Source organism: Alligator sinensis, unplaced genomic scaffold, assembly GCF_000455745.1.
Source record: "Alligator sinensis unplaced genomic scaffold, ASM45574v1 scaffold170_2, whole genome shotgun sequence".
In the NCBI taxonomy this organism is placed as follows: domain Eukaryota; kingdom Metazoa; phylum Chordata; order Crocodylia; family Alligatoridae; genus Alligator; species Alligator sinensis.
Genome location: NW_005842290.1, coordinates 328,800 through 345,797, shown reverse-complemented (window position 1 = coordinate 345,797; position 16,998 = coordinate 328,800). Strand labels below are relative to the sequence as shown.

Genomic DNA, 16,998 nt, shown 5'->3' with positions numbered 1-16,998 from the left:
ACATAATCTAATATCTGAGTCTGCTTTGCAGGCCCCAAAAATACTCCAGTTGGGGTTTTGAAGGTTGTGGGATAGTTGCTGTTAAATCATTGTATTAAAAGTATAATAAGATAAAGATAAGGCAAAGGATATCGGGGTGAATGTTTGAGCAGTTTGAAGTCATTATTTCCCAGTGAAGAAAAATATGGGGATATGCAGAGCTGCCCCTAGGGGTGTGCGGGGCCCAGGGCATATCAGCCTGGGGGGGGCGGGCAGTGAGCAGCCGGAATATGGAGCTGGCAGCATGTGGCAGCCACACAAAGTGATGATGCCCTCAGCACGTGCCTGTACGGCACTGTCCATGGCGCCTCCCCCCCAAGGGACAGCTCAGGGGGTATGCAATATTATTGGACTGGAGGAAGGTGGGCAAGAATACAAAGCGATTTGTACTATAATGTAAACTTGTGTTGAAAGATGAGTATAAGTGAGAGAGCCAGAATGCCAGAAAAATTGGCAAGATCATCATTTCGAAGGGAGCAGTACTTGATTTAAACATAGGAGAAACATTCCAGGTACAATGAAAATGTGTGTGTGTATGATAGAAAGAATAAATAGGATATTCCATATAGAATTACTAGTGCAATAGTGTGGTCCAAATCCTACAGTTCTTTTTCAAGGAAATATGTAATTGAGTTCAAATCTAAGCCAGGCAATGAATTGTAGTAGCTGCAAGATGTCTGGGGACTTAGATATTGGCAAAGGAAGAGTAGGTTAGTAACCAATAGATAAAGAAGTATGGGGAATGCAGAGGCCAACCTGAGCATCTGGTAAGAAACTGGAGGATGTAAATCATCTGATTTTCTGGATATCCCAGCTGTGCAGAGTCAAGAACACAGAGAGATCTTCGAAAGACTTCTAACTGTGACACACGAAATGGACCTCTGTTTATGCAGAGCTTCAGTTTCTCTTCCCCGCTGTCATGCAGAATTTATGCCTGGGCCTGTTGCAATGAATTGATTAGGGAACTGAAATTATTTGAAAGAAGACTAACTTCACTCTGAGAATGACCACCTGTATTAATTCCCCTTTAGCAGGCAAACTAAATAGCCTGTATCCACTTCAGACTTAACCTGCCTTGCTTCTTTCCATTCAGGCAGACTGATGCAGCTGAGGATTGTTTTCTTTGAAATAATGTTGCATGCCCAGCTTCTACAAGAGTTCAGACCAAGCTTTTATAGTTTTCTTATAAGAAAGGCTAGGTGGGCAAATTAGTAGCAGTTGCCAATCTACTTCCACTGGAAGTTTGTTGGGGTGATGCAGTTTGTAACAAAGAAGATCATTTCCATTATAATGGCCCTCCAGATGCGGCTTTGTTTAACATAATAAAGGCAAGAAGCAAGTACATCAGATAGTTTTCTTTTTGCATGGCAGCCACTTTTCTTAGTTTGAGTCACATCATGTAATTATAAACTTAAAACAATCACTTTTACTGAGAGACTTCTCTCCACATCCATGGCTTACTGTACTTTACCTTCCTCTTATTATTTCGTAACTTAAAAATTACTGCATAGTGTCTGTGAAATGTTGCAATTGTGTTGGTATTTGAGGCACTTGTAAATACTTGTGCAAATCAGTTTTTCTGATGTTTGACTGCAGGGTAAGGTGTGTGTTTATATGCCCAGGGGAAATGAAGTGCATTTGCATCCAAGAGGGTGTAGCAAGCAAACGCGTGCCAGAACTGAGCATTTAGAAGCAACTGCACTACTTGGCTAAAAACATTTTGAAATGAAAATCGGTTGGTGAAGAGTCTTTTGTGAGAACAATTATAGAGCAACCATGTCATGCAGACCTAATTGTAGGATTGAAATTACAATTTTATGTAATATATTTTTTAGATGTGCTGATAGCCATTTACATATTACTACATTCTTTGTTTATATTGATTAATGGTTTGATTCTGCTTCCATTGAAATCAATAGTCACCCTGGTAGCTTCATTAAGTGCTTATCATAGCTGCAGCTAATTATACATGGTAACTGCTTTGCAGGCCTGAAAAACCTTTCAGCCAAAGATCTAAACTTACTTTAAAAAGGAAGTAAGTTTTCTCATTTTACAGATGGGGAAACTGAGGCAAAAGAGAGAGCGGGTGTGCAGGAAAAGGTGTCTTTTCCTTAGTCATACACAAAGCCACAATCAGAACAAGCAGTTGAGCTTAGGTCTCCATTTTCTGTGCTAAACCTTACTGGCACAACAGTGCCAGGTTTCCTTAAGATCTTTGCCTAAGTATCTGTAGCTTTGCCTTCCATCCCTACATCTTCATTTGCTAAGATTTGTTTCTCAAATATGCTTACTGGGTGTGCCTACACATTCATTAATATGCTGTAGTTACTGCGCATTAAGTTTAGTACTTGGTTAACCAAGTACTAATTTGATGTGCAGTAACGCACATTACAGCGCAGTAGCACTGGCGCACGGTTTTTTTAGTGATGCTTACTGAGCAGTAGCCTGATAATACTGTGTACTAATGTATTAGCACGGTTTTTGCCTGGCATGCTACTGCACAGTGTTATTAGGCTACTGCGCAGTTAGCATCACGCTTAGATGCGCCCACTGGGACCATCGTTCCTTTGCCTTGGGACTCCTCATCAAAAAACAGACAGTAATTGAAAATTGCATTGATCTGCTAAAACGTGCTGCTTTGCTAGCTGAGGTATAACAAATAAAATTCTGTTTGTTATACCTCAGTTAGCAAAGCCCTTCATTGTGCCCTTATCTCTAGCCCTCTCCCAGATGCTCACAAGGGCCATGTCCAGATGAGCATGGACGTTTGGTTCCCTGCAGACAACTAATGTTGGTGCACCTTGCGCCACTGCTAGTTGCCCCTGGGGAACGCCTGTGCCACGCGCTCTCTGAAGCACGGCAAGTTACCCAGGTTGGGGTAGGGGAGGCTGGGGCCAGTGCTGGGCTAGCCCCAGCAGCCTTACCTGCAGTCCTGGTGGCCTTCTGGGGCTGCAGAAGCAGCAATCCTGCTGTTCAGAGGCTGGCTGGCCAGACTCTGGTTTTGAGCGGTGCACACTGCCCCTGCATGGCCCACTCTACTTTTTTTGCTTTTTTTTTGTGCGGGTTTTTGTGATTTCCAGATATCCAGGGGTGAAAAAAACTCACTGTGGTGCTCCTTTGTAGCATGGAGAACAGCTGAATGTGTGGTATGTGGCACTGCAGATGTGTCTGTGGCGCCACATACTGCACGGCTGCGCTCGTTTGGATGCGGCCAAGAAGGGAGAACCATGCAGTGTGCCCATAACGGCCCTCATTTCTGGATCTTGGTAGAACAAAGCATGCGGTCCATAGTCCAGCGTGAAAAGGCCCTCGTAGAAAAGGCTTGGCCAGCAGTTCCTGCTCCGTTTCAGTGAGGAGGGTGCTTCCGTTACTGGAGAGTGCAGCATTTGCTTTGAATTAAGACTGCTGCACTAGCATGTCCCTTTGCAACCTCCAGATTTGGATCCTGATTGGCACAGTTTGCTGTGCCTAGGGCAATGATTGCCTTGCGCTCTGGCCCAGGGTGTAGCCTCAGGTGAAGTAGTCTCATCTCAGGGTGAGCGGTTGGGAAAATACTCTTGTCACCCTGACTGCTGTCTTGTTTCAGACAGACAAGTTTAACAGGACAGCAAAATAGCAAATATGATTTAAAAGCAGTTGTCATCTACCATCAAATGAAAGGGCTGATGTAACTCTAGCCTGTTCCCCCAGTCTCCAAGTTGTTATTCCCAGCCAGTCGCCATCCATCCAGCCTGCAGCATGGCAAGCATTGGCTCACTTGCTTAAGTGTCCTCTTCCAAGATCCTGATTCATTTCTTTCTGAAATACTACTTGTGACCACAAAAGATTCATATTCTGAAAATCAGTCGATTTGATATATTTCCTAACCTTCTCTGTCTTGTATGAGTTCAAGACAGAGAAGGGCTTAGAGGTAGAGACCCCCCATATCTTCAACCTATCTCCTTCCCCCCCACTCCACCACCCAGTGTTGGACAACCCACAACCTCTCACCCGGGCCGTGTGCTTCTGAAGCTACATCCCAACGTCAAAATACAGGAACATAACCCTCATCCCACCTGCCCGCCTTAGACGTGACAATCAGGAACCCTGGGAGCCAGAGGCATCCGTATCTTGCTTTTACTTTGAATACTTTGTGTATGATTCCCACTTCTGGACTTTGGCTTGAAGTGTTAGTCTGCCACAAGGACGTGCCATGTAGCCTGGGAAGAAAACCAGTAGATCTTTTTATCATTATTGCCTTGTCTCTCTGGGTCACAGAGAAGCAATAGCCTCAGTTCAAGATTGTGTTCAAAGGAGAGATGTCAAGACTGAGTTGTTTTCTGGTAAAGGAGGGATGGATAAAATATTAAATGCAGCCTTCTGTTCACCCTCATCTTAGCATTTCCCAGCAAGTATCTCAGAGCATATTTCCACCGTTCTTTTATTTAACATCTTTAAAACTTGAAATTTTTCAGATTGGGGGGAAAAAATACTGGTAAATTAGTTTAATTGAAAACCCTCCTGCATACATTCAAGTGTCCTTTATGTCACACGTGTAAATTATGCAGTTCCATTTACTAAAAGTACTAGTATATTTTTGTGAGTTTAATTTTAATCTCCTGCTGTTGAAGAGGACGCTGGAACGTAACGCACAGAGCCGGTTTGGCTCCGAGTGATGCTCGGTGTTGTTTTAGTTCAGTCAGTAAAACTGGGGGCAAGGGGGGGAGGAAAACTTAATTTCTGTCCCATCCATGTTAACTGTGTGCGTTTCTTTATAATGTTATTGAATCTTTACCTCATGGCCGAGCAAGGGTTAGGTGGAGTTTTATTTTGCACCGTTTTTATTCTACCTTTCCTGCAGCATCTGTTTACTCATGTGGGACAACTATAAGAACAGCAGAGAAGCAGAGATGTGTCCCGAATGCTGCCTTATGTTTGAAACAAGTTTGGAATAGCTTGAATATGTCCTGAACACGGTAACGCCCCAGAGGTCATCTCTTCTGCTGCTTCTCTGATAGAAGTCACACGTTTGAGCCAGTTGACATGTGCCTGGCAATCTAATGTGATTTAGATAGATGTTCAGTGATTTGCCGTGCGTACCTGGGGTTTGATCCAAAGTCTGGTAAAGTTGATGGACTCCCATCACTTCACTAGCCTTTGCCTCACCCTATTATGGAGAACATGGCAGCGCTCCATCTTCTGTACTGTCTTCTTCCTGCACGTGGCATCCTGTGGGTCTCTTTTTCCATTCTGTTTTGTGCACGGTGGCTGCTAAGTAAAAGTTGCTCTGATGAGTATAACTTTTCAGTCCACACATGCAAAGCACGGAGAAAATGAGTAGAGCCTACTGGAGAAGAAGCCAACTGCTCTCTGCCGGCTTCCTTCTTGTCCTTGGAGATTTGCAGCCTGCAGAGTAGAAATCATTCACCCCTGGCTCTCATAAATTTCAGCAGAACAGAGTGGGACTGAGGCAGCAAGGCAGAACAACAGAAGAGGGGACAAAGGAGAGGGAGGATACAATAGGGAGTAGAGGAAGGAAGTTGCCCAGAGCTGATTTAAAGCATTTCCAAATGAAAGGGCAGAACAGACCAAAATGTAAATGAAATGTTTTCCTGGTCTAAAGCCTGTCTTCTAAATCCCCCTCATATTAAAAATAGAGAAGTTACTTGCTTTACAAAATGTGGTTGTGATGCACATGAGTATGGGCATGGTTCTGTAATAGGTTGGGCGTGGCAGGCCATGAAATAAAGGATGTAAACAATTTTGAACCATTTATGTTTTTATTAGAGCTTTTATCTTTGTAACTGTTTTATTAGTTACCATGGATACAGACAACACAGGGCTTGTTTGGGTTAATGAAAAATCTATCGCGCTGATAAAACCGTGATGTGTTTTTGACAAATGTGCATTACTTCAGTCCCACTATTCTTGACAATTAATTTGAACTGTGTTGGCATTCTTGTAGATAATTAAAAAAAATCTGTGGTAATTCTTAGTGTGTGCGTTTGCCATATAGAGCATTGCAAATAATTTTAAGTACACTGCAAGACCAAACAAAAGTTGGTCTCAAATTAGGGATTGTAATAGGTATAAATTATTAGGCGGTCTATTTAAAAGCATGTTTTGTTTTCTGAAATTGTTCATAAAAATCCACATTGTAAAACTAAATTACAGAATGTTATTAGATAACTGAGTGGCTTATCTTAATATAGGTGCTGCTATGAATACACAAAATTTGCTTTCATGTTGCAAATGTCACAGTTACTATACCAGCTATAAAAAATTATGATCTTTCTACCAAAAGTTCACTACTTCAGAAGATAAATGTAATGAATTTGATTTATATCATCTTCATTCCAGCTCCTTTGGTCAGCAAATGCAGAGCTATTATTAGCTTTAATGGTTTTAGATTATTAAAAAAAAACAAAACCAGTTTCTTTTCACTTTTCCTGAAGTAAAAAATGAAAGCTTGTCCATTAATGCTTTATTGGTGCTTGTAGTGAGTTTCTAGACTGACATATATGATAATACAGTATAGAGTTTTTATATATGATAATACATTGTAGAGTTTTTATTGGCATGAGTTTGGGATCTCCACCTTTGTTAAAAGTGCATTTGTCGCTGGTCCAACGTTGTCTGCTATGTGGATCTCAATTTGTGGGAGAGGGAAAGGAGATTTCCCATTTGAGGGTAAAGCGGGAAGGAATACACTTCTGGATCAGGTTGATTTGAAAGAATAAACCTTTAGAGATCTGAAAATAACGGCAGTGGCCCTTGCAGAAATGGATGAGCAGTCAGAGTACAGGTAGAGGCAGTCAGAGGTATGATAAATGTGCCTCTTTGCATGGCTTTGCAGTTTATCATGTGGATATTGCTTTTGTATATGTGGGATCTGTAAAAATACATGATCACATAGTGCTGCTCCCTGCTAAGAATGCAAAATGATGTGGCATGAAACCAGGATTCAGAGCACAGCTAGGGTAAATGGGCTGTGCATGGGGGAGGCCCCGAGGCTTGAACAAGGAATGAACCGCCCCTGCAGCTGCAGCACGTTCCCTCTGTGCAGTGAGATCTAGCTATTGAATCAGTGAATTCACTGTCCTTTCCCCCCGAAAAAATTACCCATGCTGGGGAGCTGAGAGCCACAGATCAAATCCTTGTAGTGAAACAGGGGTTGCAGGCCTCTCTCCCTCCTGCCCCACAACACATCCACAGTCATTCCATTCCATTCAGTCTTTGGGGATATGGAGAATAGGATTTACCTCATTGCAGTGATTTAATGATCAGAAAGAGAAGAAATAACTCGTAAGCAGAACAGCCATCAGTGCAAATCTGTCTGTTCCGGGAAGTAAAAGGAAATGCAGTAAGAGGAATCAACCATAATGTTCATACTGTGAATACAGCATCCCTCTCTTCAGTACTAAAATTGCATTAAGTCATGTTTATAATGTGCTAGAATGGAAAGATCAAGGTAAGTTTGGGTTTCAAAGACTTCTCCAACTTTTGAAAAAAAATTCCAGAAGTTTTGCAAAATATTTTAGGTCTTTTTAAAGGTAATGTTTTTCAAGTGACTTCATTTTTCTTTCTTAAAAATCAATCGAAAGCCACAAGAAAACTTTCAAAACAATGGCTTCCTAAATGGAGGTAGATGAAAAACCATTTGAAGTTCCAGTGACCAGACTTTTCATTCTAGAACAACATTCTTCTACAGGATCTGTAAATGCTGGCCTCAAGGTCTTAGATATTGGGAACCTGGCATTCTTGGACTAAGAGTGAATTTCATCTCTGTGTAGGGGTATAAACCTAGAGTCCCATTAGCTATAATTTGGCAAAGGAATTATTGAAGGTGGCTTTGGAAATATTTTTGCCATTATTTGTGTGCACTGTGTCATAGTAACAGACGTCCCCTCATGCCAGATTTCCCCTCCTGTATAATTTTGTCCATCTACCAGCAGAGGATTGATTGTAGCCTCTAGCAAGATTGCTTCAGTCTCATGCCACATTAAGCCTTTGTGTCTGCAGCCCAGAGGAAGATATCTGGGTCTCCAAGATTCAACAGCTGTTGGGTTACCACAGTAGCAGTATGTTAATAAAGACACGGCACCCACCTTCTTTTAGTCCTGGGTGCAAAGAACATCAGATAGGATTACACATTAGCTCTCCATGATGGTTTCATTTACTTCAACCAAGCAGGCCCCTGAAAATGTTCTTGAAATTTATTGGGTCAGATATTTTCCTGGTGTAATGCGACTGTTGAGGAGTTAACCAGGGCCAAGGCCAGGTCTTGAAAGCCAAGTATCCTTGCTGGTATTAACACAATGGGTGCTCACCATAGGATAGTTGCTTGTGTTTGAATGCTTGCAGGATTAGGTTTTTATCTTCATTTTAAGATTCTGAGAAATATTCCAGCAATTAGAAGCCATAGAATCTGGAAACAAAAACCAATCTTCATATAGCTCTACAGCCTTGACTTTGTTTTGCATTTCTTTTGTAGGTCTTGGGCATGTCCAGTGGAGGTCAGGCAGGTTTTGGGACTCCTTCATCCAGGCAGTATGCACGACAAAAAATAACTCGCGTAAACCTCAGGGATTTCATCTTCTACATGGAACAGGAAAGAGAAACAAGCCATTCTCTCCTGCTCTACAGAGCTTTGCTTAAATAAGGCCAAGAATTATACTGGTTTCCTCATAGAGAAGCTCAGCCTGCATTGAAGATCTGTCATTTTAATGTGCCTTCTATTTTTTTCAGATGTCAGTGTTCCAGTAATTTGTTTAGTAACATTGTCAGACCATGCAATAAATTTCCCTTATGTAAAAAATAAAGCAATGAAAAATGTGCAACGGGGTTAAATCCACTGATGGGGAATCTGTGCTTAATGTCTTACTACATTTGGCCATTTTTAGATGAGGCTAGACACAGTCTCAATGCCACTAAAATTATACAGATTGTTAGGGCCAGACTGCAAAAGCATACCCAAGTCATTACATTGATGACACAGGGCAGCTTGCAAGAAGATGGGCTTGCAGGATCGGGACCTAATCATGACATTTGGTTTTATTAGCAGTATGTTCTGTTGCATTGCTAGGTTTTCTGTTTCTTTTTACCGTTTACTAATGCTGTTTTCACTGACTAACCACAGTGATGCCTCTTGTTATTTTAAGTTAGTTATATTTGCAGTTTTTTGCACAGCTAAAAGAAATAGCCGCTGCACACTCCTGCATATTTTACATATTTAGGGTTTTTATTTTTACTGCACAACATGATGCTCATTGGCTGAACCAAATCCCAAGTGTATGAAATCTGCATTTGGGTCCCAGCTGACTTACCTTGACTAGCTTCCAGTTGTTTTTAAAATCTACTCAGCCTTTTGCACATTTGTAGCAGCTGGTTACTAACAGGAATCAAAGTTTCTTTTTTATTTAAAAAAAAAATCTTAATTTATTTATTGTGAAGTGTACGGTTTGATGGTGGTTTTAAAAAAAATTGTTCAGTAAAGATTTTAGTGTGCTACCTGTTTTTTTCAAGTCCCAGTAAAGATATATTGTCAAGGGGCCAGCCCTGCTCATTGGAGCCCGGGGAACAGTGTTCAGTCCTAATGGTCCAATCCTGCAAGACTGTCAGGGTCCTCACTGAAGTGACAAGAGTTGACTTTACCTTGCATGGTTGGACCTTAAGACTCCAATTCAGAAAACCACTGAAGTATGTGCATAACTTTATGTATGCAAAATTGCACGTGTGCTGAAATGTTTTGATGGATTGGAGTTTTAAGGGCCTCAAACCAAAGCCAGTTGAAGTTGGTGTGAATCTTTTCAGTATGCTTTGGCTAAGGTAGGGAGTGAGCAGGTGGGCACCAATTATGCTTCAGACATAACAGTGTTATCTGAAACCATGGAAGGGAAACATTTGCTTATTTATATTTTTAATTTTTACTATGTGTTTATGCTTGCCACTTTTTGAGGCAATTATTTTTGGTTTTTTGTTTTGTTTTTTGATGGAAAACAATAGTGAAAGCACAAATAGAACTATTTGTCCAATAGTTTTAAAAACAAAAGTTTTAATTATTTTTTAAGGTTTATGAAAAGCAGAAGAAAATTTATACTGCTGCTATTTAGCCAAAAGATTATTCATAAGGTATTTAAGGCCAGGAAGTGTAAAATTATGTTTTAAATGTACTGATAATTTGTACATATTGTTTATAAAGACCTTGTGTTTATTAGAATTATGTTATTTTGACGATTTCTGTACATACTCGTAAATACCCCAATTTGTGTGAAAACATACTTCCTTATTTGTACTTCTTTTGTAAAGAAATAAACAATTTACTAAAGTAACACATTTGAGTGACGCACAGTATTAATTTATCAAACAAGAATTTCAGTTTCACATTGTCTTGTAGTTTGTAAGCACTGTTCAGAAACATTTTGCAATAAAATATGGACAGAATATCCACAAAGAAATACTAAAATTGAATATTTAATGTTCTGTTGTGCTGATTCTTACTCTTTTTCAAACATCTGATAAAGTTGTCATCAGATGTTGAAGCTATTAAATACAGCCCAGTGAATGTATTTAAAACAGATTTGGCTAACGAGCGCAACATAACATTCTTTTTTCACTTTTTTTGTCAAACTTGGCAATACAGTGGTGTAGAAGGGTATATATAAAAGTGCTAGAGAAGACTGAAGTCCTTAAAACCACAATTTCAGTACTCAGCCAGAGAGAATCCAAACAATTTTGTTCAGTCAAATTAAATTAAAAAACAAGCCACGTTTACTTTTTAGTCTTCAAACTAAAAACATTCACTGTCTGCACACCACAGTTTTACTGGAGATACTTTGATAGTTTTATATGACTCTGAGCAATGATCTTGCTGAAGGTGCACTGGGTCAGACATTTAAAAAAATCAAATCTGTTTTGTTACTATTGCTGCTTTAGAATATAGGGGTAGACGTACAAAAGATATAAATGAAACTGTAATAAACTTTAAATAAGTGACCTGAAGTCACTAACTAAAAGAATATGTCCTAGCTTTACTTTTCTTTTTAAAAAGGCATATTTCTCCTAACAAAGTGATTGTTTCCACATGTCTTGCTTGCTTCACTGCTAGTTTGCAGTTAATGTTGTGATGTCACGGCTCAAACTTTCCATCTCAAGTTCACATTTAACTCACTTGGCGCAGTCTGGAACCTTTTATGCTGCCACCTTACCAAACTGCTATAAGTACTGGAGCTGCTTTATTGAGCTATAAAAATATGGTGATCACCAAACTGAGGAAAAACAAACTAACTGACCACAAATACTCCAAATGATTCTCTGCATACAACTAAAGCATTCCTTGGGAAAGGACACGAGTGCCTTCAATTTCTAGTTCACATCAGGGGGACCTTAATCTTGCTGGAGGAGCTCAATATCAATGCCCTTATGATTAGATCCTGTGCAGAGACAATAACTACTGTTGATTTGAGTGGAAGTTTTGCCTGAGTGAGGAGAGCAGAATTGGGCCCGTATTATTGAAACATAATAGAGTTATGTAGGAACTTCCCTCCAATAACTAACTCTTAATGAACAGAACAGCGTATGCTGAATATTCCTGCTCAGGATGTAAGCATAACTTGTATGTGGTTAAAACAAAAAGCTGCGCTGATGGTTTTAAGGGGAATTTGACCTGAAATTGAACAAAATGTAGCAAACTAATAAATAAATCTTCTTTTGAAGGGATAGCTGTAATGAACTGAGCAAAAGGTAGAGGAGATGCAATCAAACCGTCTTACCTGTTTTAAGAATGTGGGAGAGAAAGTGAGTGTTCCACCCTACTTGCTTATTTTTGATCTTTTACTTTACAGAAATGTTTATGGCATGAAGTACTGTATAAGAAATGTGTATACACAAATACATGACAATTATACGTTAAGTTTTTTACAATATTAAATGTATAATATACAATTCTACAGATATCTTACATAGGTGAATGCCGTGCCATCTATTCAAATATGGCAGTACCTAGCAATTTTATTTAGTGTCATACGAGTATAAAACCACAAAATAAAATAGCTTTAAAACTCTTTAAAGGAGACAGATTTGCCCAAGTGTCTGGCAACTGTTCTGCTAAGGTAGCAGGCCAGTGCAAGCATGTTAAGATCCTCACAAGAGACTTGTGTTTTCAGGTGTCCGGTTTGCGAAGCTGATATTCAGAGGGACCCAGGTGCACAGCACCATCCAAAAATCTGGCCCGGATACAGACTCCAGCTCAGGCCCTCAAAATCACTTGTCGCTTCTGAAAGTTCTAGTCTTCACCTCTAAGTCCTGATTTCTGCCTAATTAATCATTTGGAGTTAGAGACTGAGAATTGTCAAATATTGCTGACTGCTTCATACTCTGTCCCTTGTTCTATATGGCTGTACTTATACATCTAAAAAGAGTTTAGTTAAAATTCAGTGTCTACAACAGTGTTCTATAAATTAACGTGGGAGAAACTAAATTGCGATTAACACGTGAATTAGTTATTGAGGACCCAATCATGCTAAACAGCAATAAACAGGATTTAGCAGAATGCTATTTATATACTTGCACCTGCAAACATGGTGCTGTCTCCTGAGTTAAGGAAGCTGCATAAGACAGAAGATTGATGCTGTACTCGTTAAAGGAACAGTAACCTCCAACAGACAAAGGGCAGCTTTAAAGAGAAAAGTACACAGGCAGAGAGCAGGTACAGAAATAGTATTTTAGTTGTAGTTTCAAATTAGTAGAAAAGAATCTCCAAACAAACGCTGGCCTGCTCCTGTCCAATTGTAAGGAGAAGAATAAGGTTTTAGCATCACATAGTAAAAATTCCAGAGCCATGAAGAGCAGAGGGCATCCAAAACGTTTAACATCACTTCTGGCACGTGGGCACAAAACAGATTTAGTATGTGAAGAAGAAATGAGGAACAGAACTTGCTCAGCAGAATGACTGCTCCTCTGATAATGCAAGACTTGGAAACTGAGTTAAAGACAGCAAAACTGGCTTTAAAAGAAGGGTGTCAGGGGCCTGGGCTTATGTAGTTCAGGGTCAAGTGGCTTTACTTTAACTTGTGCTACCAGATCCCTACCTTTGCAAAGTTTGGCCAAGATTAGTCTTGTCGATTGCTTTTAAAATACTGAGCACCAGATGACTATGACTTGGTCCCTTTCTGATTCTGTGCAGTTATTTCAGTTGTAAATGTATAAAAATAAGCCATTTGCTAGCATGGATGAGTACAATCACAGAAGTGTAACATAACATATGGAGGTGGAAAGCACGTTTGATATGACAGGTGTGGCATTCAGACAGGGAAGATATTCAGTGCAGTTTTTAATGTACCATCTTCCTTTTGGGGGCCTCTGCATCCTACATTACTGTGTCGCTGATGGGAGAGGCAGTCAGGAAAGCTGTCAGATTCATTTCTTCAGCTGACGTATTCAAATTGCTTTAATAGGTCTTTTCTGCAGAAGTCCAATCAAGGGTCAGTATTTTGTGAAGCTTTGCTTTTGTCAACATCACAGCTGCTTGGCTGAAAGTACGTTCCCACAAAGCCTGGTACGCTGAGCATGCTCAGTGATTTCATCATGAAAAACGAACAACTGGTTTTTCAAATGCATTTCATGGCTGGCTAGGTGACAGGTAGTTTGAGAATACCACTAATTGGCAACATAAAGTCAAAATTTGTTTGCTAATACTGTTTTGCAAATCCTTAGTGTTTCACATGAGGGACTATTAAACACTTCTACGGTTACAAAGGAGGAAAGGGGAGGTTCTAGTCCAGGGGCTCTTGCTTTATTCTGATCGTTGGGGTGGGTTGTGGTCTTCTGTCTTCACGACACAGCACATATTCACTGAACTGAGAGGAATCCACCCCACCGCCACATGAAGCTGCCACGTTAAATCCCTTCTGAAATAATCTTTCAAGCACCTGCAATGTGAAAAAGAATGCAGATTAATTTTGGCCAGTCTGAATGTGATAAAGGCATCCAGGAGCAGTGGATGTGAATGATGTATCTGCTCTCTCCACTTCTCATAGAATGAATATTATACAGCTATAATTCTATAACTTATTCTTAAATGACTACACTGTGATTAAAGTCTCGCTTAAAGCAAACCTCTGTAGAAAACAAAAATTAATCAAACAAATAAGCACTCTGCCGGGCAGTTTAGTACATTATATAGTAAAATACTGGACTGCAGTGATATTGATGCTATCTCTTACTGGAAAGCAACATTAGGTATAAGTCATAATAAAAAGTGCCCATTATTCATTATTAATATGAACAGTGTCAAGGAAAAAGGCTGCACCTTTGCTTCTTTGAGCCTTGCTCAGTATTCCAGTGCCACAAGTGGCCCTCCCTGTTGTTTTCCTACTGAAGTTCAGTTCTGAGGGCTAGAGAATGGTTTGTTATAAGAACCTCCCATGAATGCTCTTTTTCATATTTGCTTAGAGTCCTTTGGCAGCACCTTTTTAGCCATCAGCCATGGCAAGCATCCATATGGGATAGAGCACCAAGGCAGTGGCCTCAAGCATCTTCTAGGAACACAGGCCGTTCCAAAGCCCAGCCAAGGCAGTGGTGCACGCAAAGCAAGATCCCATCGTCCTGCAGACTCCCAGCAGGGTAGCATGCATGTGATTGAAAGTGGGTCTTGCCCCGCAGTCCCATCAAGATTTTCTGAATAAAAAGGTGGAACAAGAATCCCACGCCCAGATGTGATATCTGCATCCAAATCCTCTCCCAGCTAAACCCTTCCCAGAGGCCACTACTGCCACACTGTAAAGCAACTTTTGACCAAATCCTGCCCAATCAAAGTGTCATAGAAATGATCTACAGGGGAAATGCTAATACTAGCATGTAACTGAAAAGTCAGAGAAGCATCTTTTCTTTGTATGATTAAATGAACTGACACAATATTTATTTTACAGACAGGGAAAACGGTTCCTGCCTGTTCTACTACCTATAAATGTCACCAAGAGTGAGCAGACTGTACTATTCTTAGAGTATATAAAGGTCTCTCTCTTCACTGAGGTACCATATAAATCACCGTGTCACAAAGCCATGAAATCCTGGGTCCATTGCACTAAAACTCAAGGCTGATTATTTGTTAAAATCCAAGTCCCCCACAATATATTGACTCATTCACCAAGCAGGTAGGGACGTGCTGTTGGCTTATTTTAAAAAGTTGCTCATTTGACTAGATTTTTTGTGCCAGGAAAGCCATGTGCTTAGGGAGGGGAAAGCTCAAGACCTTGTCCTGATAGAATCTATGCTAAGGAAAAATCTAATTTCTTTTCATGACTTGTTATGAGTGACACTATTAGGTAGATTAGGTTTGTAGTTACACGTACTAAAATCCATGCCAACAAATCTGCTTCAAGGCATGAGGGGATCACTATAGGGAGAATAAGAAATGCTATCCAGCCCCTTTGCCCTGGCCCCTTGCTTAGACCCACACAAATGGCGAGGTACATTTTTGAGGGTGCTGTTTCTTTTGTTCAGTTTTCTTTTTTGCCCCAGAAACTGCTCAGTTATCAGCATTTACTATGACAGGACGCAGAATTCAATGCTTATTCCAGGATAGCACACAGCTCATGTTAACATCCCCATGGTCCATTCATGGGGATGTTCTTGTGAAGTCTCCAGTATTAGCCCGTATCATTTTAATTGCTTCCTTGGATTTTTGGCAGACAACTGGAGCATTGTGCTTGCTAGCTGAGAGATGAGCAAAGGAAAGGAAGTGCTCCTGCTAGCACAGCTTTGCCAGAGCCAGGCAGGGGCTGCTCTGAATCAGCTTGCTCTAGGAGTGCTGCCTGGCCTGGGGATAAGGTGACTAGTGTTCTCACAGAGTTACATGTGCCAGATCTCACTGACTTTTGCCCTGATTTTTATACAGTTTATACATGTCAGGAAGTGTCAGGATGGAAGGGAAAAACCACCCCAGCAGATGAAAAGAGGGGGAAAAAACAGAAGGATGGAGTGTTTAGTGGAAAAGTATCATTAAAGTGCTGCAAGGAAAGATCCAGGTTCAGGCAGGTGTGGGGGCAAGCAGGGGAATGCAGCATTGGTTATGATTTTTACTACCATTTGCCCTCTGGTTTATAAGGGGAGTAGCTTGAGCAGGAAGGAAGTCACTGAGTTGTTCCACTGCCCAGACTTTATTTACTTATTTTAAGTATCCCGGTTCTTAAAGAAAGCAAGGTGGAGCCAGGAGCCCGTGCGCGCTGGCAGAGGTGTTTCCAATTAATTGGAACGAGAAAGGCAGATCTGATGGGTCAAATCTCAATTTTTGATCAGATTTCAAAACCCAGCTAAAAATTTCCAACAAATCAATTTGCTTATAACCCCCCCCAGTACTGAGGTGCTTGGCTAAGCCCATGGGTATGGCAGGCTGCATGTTACAACATAAGGCTTTTCTTTACTGAGCCAGCTGTATAAAAACACACTAGTCAGGCAGACATTACATCCGTAGACCACTGCGCACAGAACAAAGTGATTCCTTTGTGCTACCTGTGTGCTCTGAGGACTAGACTGCAGGCTACAATCTAGCATTAAAAACCAGGGGGTCATCAATCTTTTAGGCAGGAACCAAAATGGGTCACCATCCTGACACATTGCTGAGATTTTTAAATATGTTTGTTAAGCGGAACATGAATAAAGTTCTACCAGATTTTATGGGCAGAATCCCTGGGATGCTGCCTCAGTCCGTGCACGTGAGTGCATGTTGCACACTTTGTGTGCCCGATTAGGCTGTAAGCATGGAAAAGTGAAAGCTACCTTTTGAGAACCTTGCTCTCTGTGTTGTACTTTAAAAATGTAAGATCCAAAAGGGCTGCAAATTGATGCGTATCACCAAGAGGATGAGCTAGAACAAAACTGAATCAGATCTATCACTGCCCCATGGTATTATATTAAAGCAATATTGAAGAATAGATGAACATCAGAGTTAAGTACAGTCTCTGTCAGGCGCACTAAGTGTGT

The 16,998-nt window shown here is 40.6% G+C and overlaps 2 protein-coding genes across 8 annotated transcripts in view; one reads left to right on the top strand and one right to left on the bottom strand.

The window, feature by feature from the left end:
* LOC102386679 (transcription initiation factor TFIID subunit 4-like) overlaps positions 1 to 9,323 on the top strand; it is a 213,945-nt gene extending 204,622 nt beyond the window's left edge. Inside the window, exon 15 of the mRNA XM_025209494.1 lies at positions 8,513 to 9,323. Coding sequence (XP_025065279.1) covers positions 8,513 to 8,680 — 168 coding nt within the window. The 3' untranslated portion in view covers positions 8,681 to 9,323. The remainder of the gene's footprint in view (positions 1 to 8,512) is intronic.
* Positions 9,324 to 9,498: 175 nt separating this feature from the next.
* The window catches only part of KCTD15 (potassium channel tetramerization domain containing 15), a 55,654-nt gene continuing 48,154 nt past the window's right edge, over positions 9,499 to 16,998 (bottom strand). For 5 of the 7 annotated variants that reach the window (XM_025209497.1, XM_025209500.1, XM_025209496.1 and 2 more), the window contains one exon: positions 9,501 to 13,946. In XM_025209497.1, the coding sequence (XP_025065282.1) occupies positions 13,791 to 13,946 (156 nt within the window). In that variant the 3' untranslated portion in view covers positions 9,501 to 13,790. Of the gene's footprint in view, positions 13,947 to 16,998 lie in introns of all 7 variants that reach the window. The other 2 variants (XM_025209495.1, XM_025209502.1) reach the window with 2 other exon arrangements.